A 12,339-nucleotide genomic window follows, 5' to 3' on the forward strand; every position below is an offset into this window, starting at 1 on the left:
ATACCATTTATCACGAGAAAAATGTTTTGGGGAAAAAAATAGTAAAGTCAGACTAACAGGCATAGCAGCAGGGAGTGCAACGGGAGAAAAATTACCTATGTTTGTTATTGGAAAATCTAAAAACCCACGGTGTTTTAAGCTTTGCACATATAAAAATCAGCTAAAAAGTTGGATGACCGGAGACCTTTTTACAGAATGGGTAATGAAACTTGACTCATTTTTTCGTGCTCAAGACAGAAAAGTAGCACTCCTGGTGGATAACTGTTCTGCCCACCCACACATTGAAGGGCTAAGCAACATCAACCTAATATTACCACATGATGGTGCTACTAAAGAAGACAAAATAAAAAAAGATATGTTATATCACACTTTTATTGGTACCACATGATGGTGCTACTAAAGAAGACAAAATAAAAAAAGATATGTTATATCACACTTTTATTGGTACCACATGATGGTGCTACTAAAGAAGACAAAATAAAAAAAGATATGTTATATCACACTTCTATTGGTACCACATGATGGTGCTACTAAAGAAGACAAAATAAAAAAGAGAACTTAAAAAATACATTTCTTTTGATTTGATCTCCAAATTTGTAGTTAATAAAGAACTTGAAAAGTAATACTTGTAACATTATTTTAACAATTGTTGTTACCAAATTAAAACTCAAAGTAAAAAAAAGAATTTCATTTGATACACCATACGTTGAAAAGATATAACTTTACCATTGCTACCAGATGTCAATTCCGCTCCGGCGAATGACACCTTTAAATTTTATGGAATACATATTTGTATTGAAAAGGTATATATAACATTACCTCTGGTACCCAATTTTATTGCCACTAACGATATATTAAACAATTTAAAAGATACCTTCACATATTATATCATTTAAAATGATTTTAAAAATTTTATCTTTTCAAAATCATTATAAATGATGTAGTATGAATATTAATACATTATTATTGGTGCATGATGTTGTTAGCATTAAAAAATACAAAATAAAAAGAGTATAATATAAGATAATTTGATTTGTCCCTAATAATTATTTTAAAAAGATATAACATTACTATTTCTATTAAATGTTGATGCCACTAAAGAATACAAAATAATAAGCAAATGACACTTTATATGTTTATGGAATATAAACTCGTATTGAAAAGATCCATGTAAATTTACCACTGATGCTTAAATATTGTTGGCACTAAAGATTACAAAAAAGATACCTTTTCGTACTCATATCGTTTATCATATTCATTTATCAAATTCAATATCATAATAATTATCCTAATCATTTTGAAAAGATACAACCTTACCAAGATGTACAACCATTACTACAAGATGTCAATGCTATTAAAGACTACAAAATAGAATAGATAACAACCAAATATGCATCTTCAAAATGTATCTCATTTTCAATTAAAAAAAACAACTTAATCTGTAAGATTATCATGGGAAAAGTTAGTGGCACCACCTAAGAACACATCATAGAACACATCACAGAACAATCACATCATAGAACACATCACAGAGCAATCACATCATAGAAAAGGGTATAATATAAAATCGTTTAGTTGGTTGTTTACAAGTATTTTGAAAATTTAATTTTTATAATTGATTTATAAATTTACCATAGCTACTAGATCTTGATGTCACTAAAATTAATGGAATACATACTTGTACTTAAAAGATTCGTGTAACTTTACCACTGGTAGTAGATGTTAATGCTACTAAAGTCTATATAAGAAAAAGGTTTATAAGTAAATGAAACCTTTAAATATATGAAATATTTATCACAAATAGTATAATTAGAAAATAAAACTTTCTGAAAGAACAACTTATTGATTGAAAGAACAACTTATTAATTGAAAGAACAACTTAGCTTATTGATTATGATTATACTTTTATTAGTAATATTTCATTGCTGTGTATAAAAAAGCAGCTATTTCTTATAAATCTGGTTTCCTTGTTAAAATGGTACAAAGTCAAATTTTTTTTAATGCTGTTTTTTTATGCTTGTTTCTAAAAACCATGTTCCAGAACTCAATTTTTTTGTAAAGTAAAAGATAATGGTGGTCTTATAAAACCAAAAAAGATGTTGTTGTTGTTTGTAAAAAAAATTAAAAAAAAATTGCTTGAAACAATTTTTTCTTTTGTTCACATTTTTATTAAGCATATATAACAGGTATTTTTAAAAACATTTAAAAAACACTTGTAATAAAAAAACACTATCTTTTTCATTCAAATTCTAATTTTGTCTGCTTTAGTCCCTAAATTTTAGTTTCAGCAGCTCATCCCCCCTCTCTCCCAACTTTCTTGACCTTCCAACGCCACTGTATATAAGTATAGTAAAATTACAACTACTTCTGGTGTAATGAATAAACCTTTATTCAAAGATTTTTGGTACACTGAATGCAAAAAAATATTTTTAAGGTTTACTTACTAAACCCGGCAATGAAAGTAAAAATAAGTAAAATACACATTGCATCTAACAGTACACATCTCCTTCATTGTCTCCTTACACACGTCACAGTTCCATGACAAAGGGACTATTTTACAAATATTACTACTTACATCTCTCAATACAGGTAATGTTAATTAAGACAATATTGAATTGGTATCAGCACTTGGGTATACAACTCCTTGATTGTAAGTTTCTTTAAAACTTTCAGACTCGATGAGTTCTTTGCAAAGCATTGACACCAAAGCCGTTGTCTTATCAGTCAAAAAACACAAGATAAACATTATCTTGCGTTTCAAATCGCGAGAACAGAATTGCAGCAATTTTAATTTTAATTTTTTTTTGCAACTCTATTACGCATTTTTTCCACCTTTAGGTCGGCCGCGCTGTTTACTAATTGTATGTAGAACAAATTTGTTTTTAAATATAGTGGTTTGGGTTGTTTCCAAAACATTTAAGACGTTATTATGGATGTTTCTAAACAGTTGATTAGATGCCAAGTTACTACATACAGATGATGAAACAGAGAGTTGCCCAAAATTATTGCAAGTTTCTTCTACCTCGTGTTTGTAAAACAAAGAAGTGTGTAAATGAAAAGAAATTTCTTCTTCTGGTTCAGCAACTGCTTCCGAGAAAGATTTAAAGAATGGTAGTACAGCAGGAGAAGGTGAATCCAATCCCATCAAAAATGGTTTACCGACAGTGAATACGGCATCCATGAAAGACTCATAGATGGTTGATACTGAAAAAGAATTTACCTGTAAATCTATGTTGAATGCTTCTTCTTATGACAAGACTGCCAAGATAGATCTATGGACGAAGAATGCAGTACAATCAATTAGCTGCAATTGCAGAGCTGATGCTTCTTTTCACAGAAAATGTTTATGCGTTGGTTAATTGATTAGAATCAGTGATAATAGTATCTTTCCACGATTCTATTCCGAGCTATTTAATACAGTTAAACGATGAGTATATTTATTTGTGCCAACATTTGACATAAGTGATATAACATAAGCGATATAACATAAGTGACATAATTGACATAAGATAAGATTAATGAAAATTTCTTAACAAACAATTCAGTTTTGTCTTTAGGTGAGGTAACATGCTCTTATTATAGACACCGTTAAAAATTCTCCAGAAGTCTAATTTTTGAAATGAAATACTAGGTTTTGTGACATGAGAATAGCAGCCTTTGGCGTTAGACAAAAACTTTTTTTAATGGTTTCTAGCAATAGTAAACAGAGGTCTGTTTTCTAGAGTATTGTTTTGCTGATTAAAATGGAAGTAATGGTTACAAATTAAAATTGCGTCAGCACAATAAGTGGAGAACCATGGAGAAGAGCGAGGACTAACTTGGAATCTTTAAGAGAGAATATAAAGATTCCATGCAAGCCTGAATCCAAGAAGTTACATAAAAAGCACATTTTTCAGCAGGAAGACAAAAGATTTCTATCCAGGTACCATCACGAAGAAATTTACGAAAAAAGTCATATGTTTAAGGCTTTAGGTATTTAGTTTAAACGTAATTGTAGGATGTAAAATAATAGCGGGATTTTGAAGATGAAAAAAATGAGATAATAGTTTTAGAGAAATTAAACCGTTATCATATGCACCTAAGGGTGAATGTGGAGAAACTAAGCATTGACTAGGATTAGTAACAAGACATTAGTTGAGTAGAAAAGGTAAATGATTGGCTGGAAAAGAAAAAGCTGGTTTGAAAGTTGACCAATTGTGTAATAGATTGAGAAAGGCAAAATTTGTGGGCCTTAACAAATCCAGAGCCAATGACATTAAAGCCAAGCAATTCAGTGTGATGAGGATTAAAGTCACCAATAACAACGATATAGGCTGAAGGATAAAGAGAAAGACCTCAATTAATTTGCTCAAAAATAACATCAAAAAGAGTGCAGTTTTGAGATAAAAGAAAGAGATATAGAACAAAAAGAAAGGTGAAGGAATGAAGTGGAACAAAACAAAAGTACATAAAGGAATAGTCTATGGATTTAAACCTTGTTTCCCGGCAAATAAGTGAATTCTTACGAATGTAAATTCCCAAACCATGCTTGTACTATTGGAGCCTTTATGATTTAAAGGAAATTATCCATCAATACTTAGATCACAAGATGAAACAAATAATAGTGAAAGATAGATTAAGAGAACTTGTTGATGAAGATGATTTTTTGCGTTTTATAGATTTTGGTACATTTTTACTCATTTTTGGATTTGTTAATGTTAACGTGACTCAAAGCACAGACAGTACTCAGTACATTATTTATTAGTTCAATTAAATGCGTCATTACTACTAATAAACGTTAAGATGTAGCAATGGGCTTCAAATGTGACAACACGCAGGCACATCTAAAAATATGTGATATGCAATGGCTTTATATAGAGTTTGTTAATATACGTGTTAATTAAGCTACAAAAATTCAAATCATTATTTGTAAAAAAAAAATTATTTTTTCGTTACTTTTTTAAATTACATGTTGAAAAGGTTTTTTTGTAAGACATAGTTTTGTTAAAATTAAAAATGTATAAATTTTACCAAGATCAGTTAACTTTTCAAATATCAAGTCAAATATGTGCGTCTAATATTACGTTTTTTGTGTTTGAAAATTTTTTATGTAAATATTTTTTCTGTGCTACAGTTTACTTCTATCTAGTTGGTGTATCATTTTATCTTGTCAAGCGTGTTATAAAATTTTTTTTGTCTCAAATGTTATAAAACAAATTAAAACAAAGTTATGAATTTTTTTATATATTTTTTTAAACTATTAATTTTCAAATTAAATTTAAAACAAAATGCTAATAGTAAAGGGTTTTTTTCCATGCTTTATATAAGGTTACTTTCTATATATATATATATATATATATATATATGTTTGTGTGCCACAAAATTTGAAATCAATTTTTAAAAGCTTTTTTCTCAACCAATTTTGCTCAAATTTTGCACACTTAATCATTTTCGATGACAATACAAGGAAATGGAAAAATTTGACCAAAAAAAGTTAATTAAGTTAACAAAAATTTAATTTGTATTTCCCCATACATTTTATTTATTTGATATGAATTGCGTATTACGTCACAAAAATCATTGATTTGCAAATTATTTGCAGTTTCGAAGACATTAAAGCGCAGCGATTCAAAACCTATTGTTTTTTCCAAGCTTTAAAAGAATTTCTAGGCCCAATAGAATTCTGCTTGCATAAAGCATGGATTTGAAAAAAGATTTTTTTTTTGATTTACTAGTTTACATCGCAGAATGTATTTGCGTGCATACCAATCACGCAATCTACAAAAAGCCACAAAAAATAATTCTACTAGCAGTCACGCAACATTATGCTAATTGAAATCCTAGCTGCACATCACGTTTCAAAAACAAATATTATTTCATTGAATTCTTAGTAAAAGGAAAGTCCTGATAACTAATCAGTTTTTAGCTATATGAACAACATTTAATAACACGAGAAGATGTCTTATGGGAATTTCATTTTAATTTTTGTACTTGGATTTCTTCTGGTGCTTAATGTCGTTCTTGTGATTCGCGATAGAGAAAACTCAAACGAAATTCTCAAACTAAAATCAGGTATAAGCTAAAATTATGCCTAATACATCTTTAATGCCAAAATTGATAACTTATTAGGGTTTGCACTTTGTTAGCGGTTTAAAACTATTTTCTATTTTACCTTTATACTTATTTCTATATGTTTATATTTATTTTAATACATGTTTATATTTATTTCTATATGATAATGTTTAATTCTATAAGTTTATATTTATTTCTTTATGTTTCTTTTCTACATATTATTATTTTTGGATATAAAACCTTTTTTTAAAGATTTCCATAATTTTCTTAAAGCAAAACTTTTTGGTATGCCATGTTGGTAAGCTTGAAGATAAAACAAGCAAGTAACAATTGCAGTAATAAAAACGAAATAATACCAAATTAATAAAAAAAAAAAAAAAGTTACTGACTAAATATAAAATTATTCTGTATAAAATCAAGTAAGAGCTAATTTCAAAGATTTCATTTATAGTAAGTTTTTAGCATTGCTTATTTAAATAATCTATTTTTGATTTCAACAAAAACATTATTTACCAATTAGACAATTTGCCAGCAGAGAACCAGGAGGGCGTATGTCTATTTTTTGTGTTACCGAGATAGGTAAGTTTTAGTTTTCTCGGTAACACAAAAAAACAAAATGTGGAGATTTTGTGTACTGATGGTCTGGATTCGCCCCTGCTTTAATTTCGCCAGCATTAAGGGTTACTGCTTGTGGAACTTTAAAGGTCTTACATTAATAGAGCCATGTTCAGTTCTTGCCTTAACTTTTAATATTATGTTAACGCCGAAATAACACTGCTCTTAATTACCAGAACAGAGATCATTTGCCTTTAATACTTTTTTTTGATAAGGTTTAAAAGATTCTTTAATTCTATTATCTTTTTTATTAAGTTCCAGTAATTATTTTCTTTCACAGTCTAAATTATTCTCTACTCTAAAACACTTTTTAGCACGTTTATTGGCACAAAAAACTGTCATGGAATAATATAAAGAATTTATTTTTTCTTTAACAAGTTTCCCTGCCTTTATAATACCTTTCAGTAATTCTGACTGAGACACCGACAGAATAACTAATGACAGTTTCAGTTGACAAAGCTTTCTTGTTTTTCTAATGTTGAGTCTTTTCTGCTATCACTGACTATTGCTTTCATTACTAATATCAAAATTGGAATTATTATTGATCTAATTTTGGCAGTCTCTTTAACTTCCAGACCGAGTTATTGCATAGATGAAACACTGCTTTTTTTTTGTTGCTGTGTTTTTATCCAAATTTGTTAAAATTTTAAAGCTAAGTTACATTTGCCAAGGTAACAAGCACAGTCATCACATAAATCTTATAAAATTAATATAACATAAAATTAATTATTTTATGTATCCTTTTTGCAAGCCAAGCAAATAAGCAAGCATTTTAAAATCATCACAAACATCCCATTTGAATCCAGAATAACTAGTTTAGTCAAGACGTTTTTTGACATTGTCATATATAGTAGTTTTACATAGTAATTTTGCTTCTGTACCCAGTGTGCAAGAGAAAATTATGGATATTTTTTTTTATTGTGGAGCAACGCAGCTTCGAGAATCTGTTTTGAGCTACCTATGAACAGTCGTTATTGCGCATGGTCATGCTCGAGTCTAAAAAAAGTATATTAAACCAGTCACATCTTTACAATAAAATATATTATTACACAAGTTATAGTAAACTTCAAGATCTTTATGTCTTTTACGATCAACGCATGCCCTACAGTAGATTCTTGGCCAAGTAGATTCCACTCCATTAGCCTTGATAAAAAAAGTTTAGCTCCTGACTTAGTAAGACCTAAATCTTTGATTAAATTACCTAGATCACTCTGATTTATATATATATATATATATATATATATATATATATATATATATATATATATATATATATATATATATATATATATATATATATATATATTACAACATGTATAACTTCAACGTAGACAAAAATAGCAGTAGCATTCAAAACTTCATTAAAAATAAATGGATCTTATAATAATTTGTTACAACTGATATAATAATTTATTTCACAGATGAGCAAGTATTTTGCCAACTTTAACCATTACTCTGGCAAGTCACAGTATCAGTGGGTAAACCTATGTATTTATTTATCATATAAGATGCGACGTTTTGAACGCTACGGCTATTTTTATATATAAATACTTCCTGTTTAATTAAATTAAATGTATTTAGAGAGTATAATGAAAAGTTTTCTATTAATATAACAATGTATTAATAAGTAATAAAACTGTACTAAAATACGAATTTTAAGAAAGATAGGTGTATAAAACACCTACACACTTTTAAATTTTAACGCACAATTTAGTAATGTCGTTTTTCCAAGTAAGGTTTTTACCAATGTACATCTAAAAATCTTTTCACTTAAAAATCTCATAATAATCGTATCATAAGCAAAAAGTAAAAGCAAGTTACTAGGCAGCTGATACTTTTACCATAAGAATGGAAAACAATCTTTTTAATTCTACCAGTTTTAATGGTAACTTGTTTAATTTAAACCATTCAGAAATTTTGACAAGTTTAATGCTCATGTTGCTAAAAAGTGTCATAAAGTTATTTTGATAGAGAAATACGTTAGAATCATCAGCAACCATAGCAACCATAATAGTCGTTAGGTTAGAAGCTTTTTATCATTTTTAACAATGGGCACCAACGTAAAGGTAAGTCAAATGTCTATCAACTCAAAAGGTAACAAAACATCACAGCAATAACACACAACAGTAGCACACACCATAAGTTAATATAATATGCACATAACATAACTTAAGTAACATAACATTCATATATAACAGAACATAAGTAATAACATTACGCAAAATGTTATTAAAATACATTATTATGTATTTTTAGAATAATTAATAATAAAGGCTTGAAAACACCTAGACCAATAGCAGTAACAGTTTGACACTAAACACTGTCTGGTAACCCTCTTTTGTAAGTACATCACTTGGCTGGCAAGGTTGACAAATCTTGCTCTACACGTTTACCAAATCATAGCACTTTGAAAACATGGAAACAACATAATATAAACATATGTACCAACTATAAACACAATAAATGTGTTTAAATATGTATATAAAGTTAAATATATACCTTATATACATATTTAAACACATTAAAATAAATATAGAAACAATACTCTTTACCCTTATTTTTTTGTTTTTCATATGAACTGTAATCCTCATAACAAAATTTAACCTTCACATACAATAACATGTGATATGCCGTGTCAGTGTTGGCACAAAATTTAATTTATTTTTCTAAATTTTCTAAAAAAGAACAAAAATAGTTAATAGCATCACAGAAATTTCAAAGTAGTATAACCAACTTTATGGAAACAGCAATAGTATAAATTTTTTGTTGCATAAAAAATAATTGGGCCTCATCCATACCCCTACTTTCCTTCTAAAAAATAAAATAATAAAAACTGCTAAAAAAAGATAAAGCTAAAAGAAAAACTAAAACAAACAAAATGTAAACGATTTAAAAAATTAATAGGAGTGAGCCTTTCTACTTTATATCTAATAAAAATGTTATATATAAATTGCTTAACTATTTTCTATACTTACTTCAATTAAAATATGATCTTAACGATGATTATTTATCTTATTATGATTCTTTATGTAATATTTCTAATCTAATAAATAATAATTAGATTCCAAAAGAAAAAAAATTTTAACTCGCTTAAGAGATCTTTCTCCAATGACCGCGTTCATTTTGAGAACGCGCTCTTTCAAAGCCTTGTAACTAATGAAACGACGTTAAACGTTAAACGTTTTCTGTGGCAATTATATTATAGAAAGAAAAAGGAAATATATCAGATATTTCTTTTTTAATTATGCTCTTTTTTACGGATTCGTTAATAACATCAGTTGCTTAAATATAATCAGTTAAAAAGCCACTTGACTGTCTAGTGATTGTCGGTTTGCGAATAAAAGAAAACGCACCGTATTCAAATATGCAGTTATAATGTTGTTATTGACGTGGTATAGAAAATAATCTAAATTATAATCAATAAGTAAATAAATTTGTTTCTGAGGTTCCTTTTTTCACATGTCGGGCAATTGATTTGTCTTAATCCCCCTTAAAAAACATTTCGCAAACGTTATCCACGATATGGTACCGTTCACAATCTTATGAACTACCTACTTTTTGCCAATATAATACCCACATACATAGCTAAACATATCAGTAGCACTGCAGCCGTGGCACAGTAGTTAGAGCGATTGCTTCCAAACCAGGAGATCCAGGCTCGAAACGAGCTCTGGACAAATTTTCGCGTCACGGTATGGAAGGAGGCGTGAACTTCCTGAAATTTTATGAAAGGTTTTTACAGGCACGCAAAACATTGTGTGCATTTTATGAAAGGTTTTAACAGGCATGCAAAACATTGTGTGCATTTTATGAAAGGTTTTAACAGACATGCAAAACATTGTGTGCATTTTATGAAAGGTTTTTACAGGCATGCAAAACATTGTGTGCATTTTATGAAAGGTTTTACTACGCGGTTGAGGAATGTATTTAAAATACTTGTATTTAAATATTTGTATTTAAAATGTATTTAAAATACTTTATAGAACTTACTTACTTACATAGAATGTATTTAAAATACTTGTATTTAAACTACTTATTAATAATGTATTTTTCTGTTTAAAATATGGGGTTGTCCATAAAGTACGTACGATCATAGAAGGGAGGGAGGGGGTACCTTCAAATAGCGTACAAAAGCGTATGGGGGAGAGAGGAGGGGGTTCAATTCAAAAGTAAGTACTTTGTTTTTATAATTTATCCCAAATAACTAGCTAACCAATAGAAAAGTTAAAATTCTGACTAAAGATCTTAGTTTGGAGGAAGTATGGGGGAAGGGAGGGGGTCAAATTTCTAAATTTTTGGGGTACGTACTTTATGGACAACCCTTATACGTAACATTTTATCTGCTTTGTAGCTTACTACTTTTCTTTTCTCATCAAAACCTAGGCTGCGAGAGAAGCTCACTAACAACCTTTCATTCAATATTTTTTGATGCACTGACGGTCTGGGCGCTTAGTTGCCACCGCAGCTGAGCGCCAAGATATCGTTTTAAAGTTTTAACGTTAGAGCTGATTGTTTTAAAGTCTTGACGTTCAAAAAAACGTCTCCTCTAAAACGTTGAAACCCCAAAACAATCATAAGGAAAACATTTTTAAATTATTGGAAATAGCAGAGAAAATTAATGAATACTATATTGCCCATACTATATTACGGTAAGTTAAATAACTATGTATAAAAGAAAAATATAAATTTTTTAAGGACCTAAAATTTAAAAATGGCTTAGCTCGATCGATAATTCCAATGTTTTTTGAGATTTTTTTTCAATGGAGATTATATGCTGTTTCCATGATTTTCATCAAAATTCACTACTAAAAAATTAACGGAAGTTTGCTTTTTAATGTCAGTTTTATTAATTTGGAAATTGGGTAAATTAAGTGGTATTTCTTTTGATTTGCTTGGTTTGAGGAAAAAGGAAATTTTTGTTTTTTGAACATTTAAAGTCAGTTTGATGCATATAAATCATTCATTTACTTTATTTGTTTATTTATTTATGTTATTATTGTTTATTTATGCGGTGTTCCTGAGGGTTCAATACTTGGGGCTTTGCTTTTTTTAATCTACGTTAACGATCTCTATCGGGCATCAAAAAGAATTTCAACTATAATGTTTGCTGATGATAGCAACCTTTTTATCTCCGGAAAAATTATAAACGAACTGTGCGTAGAAATGAATCAAGAATTAAAAAAAATATCTGGATGGTTTAGGGCAAATAAACTTTCTATTAACTTAAGTAAAACGAAGTTTTTTTTATTTCATCCTTCTTATAAAAAAAAGAAGTTGAATCTTCTCGTCCAAAATTGTTTATTGAAAATAGAGAAATAAGTAGGGATAATGTTACTAAATTTTTAGGTGTTTCTATGGACGAAAATCTAAATTGGAATAAACATATCGCCTATTACTTAAGTAGTAAAATATCTAAAAGTATCGGAATAATATACCGATCACGCCATTTATTGAAAAAGCCGCTACTCAAACAAATTTACTATAGCTTTGTTCAAAGTTATTTAAATTACGGTAATACAGCATGGGGTAGTACCTATAAAAGCAAACTAGAACCTCTCTATCGTAAACAGAAGCATGCTATACGAGTAATTAATTTTAAAAATAAAAACGAACACACAAAGCCTCTTTTTGAACAGATGTCTTTACTAACATTATTTGAACTAAATATATATA

At 28.7% G+C, this 12,339-nt stretch overlaps 1 protein-coding gene across 1 annotated transcript in view; it reads left to right on the forward strand.

Annotated features, from left to right (window-relative positions):
- The first annotated feature begins 5,714 nt into the window (after positions 1-5,714).
- The window catches only part of LOC100209150 (hemicentin-1), a 52,385-nt gene continuing 45,760 nt past the window's right edge, over positions 5,715-12,339 (forward strand). Inside the window, exon 1 of the mRNA XM_065803396.1 lies at positions 5,715-6,051. Within this exon, the coding sequence (XP_065659468.1) occupies positions 5,937-6,051 (115 nt within the window). The 5' untranslated portion in view covers positions 5,715-5,936. The remainder of the gene's footprint in view (positions 6,052-12,339) is intronic.

Source organism: Hydra vulgaris, chromosome 08 (genome assembly GCF_038396675.1).
Source record: "Hydra vulgaris chromosome 08, alternate assembly HydraT2T_AEP".
Lineage (NCBI taxonomy): Eukaryota > Metazoa > Cnidaria > Hydrozoa > Anthoathecata > Hydridae > Hydra > Hydra vulgaris.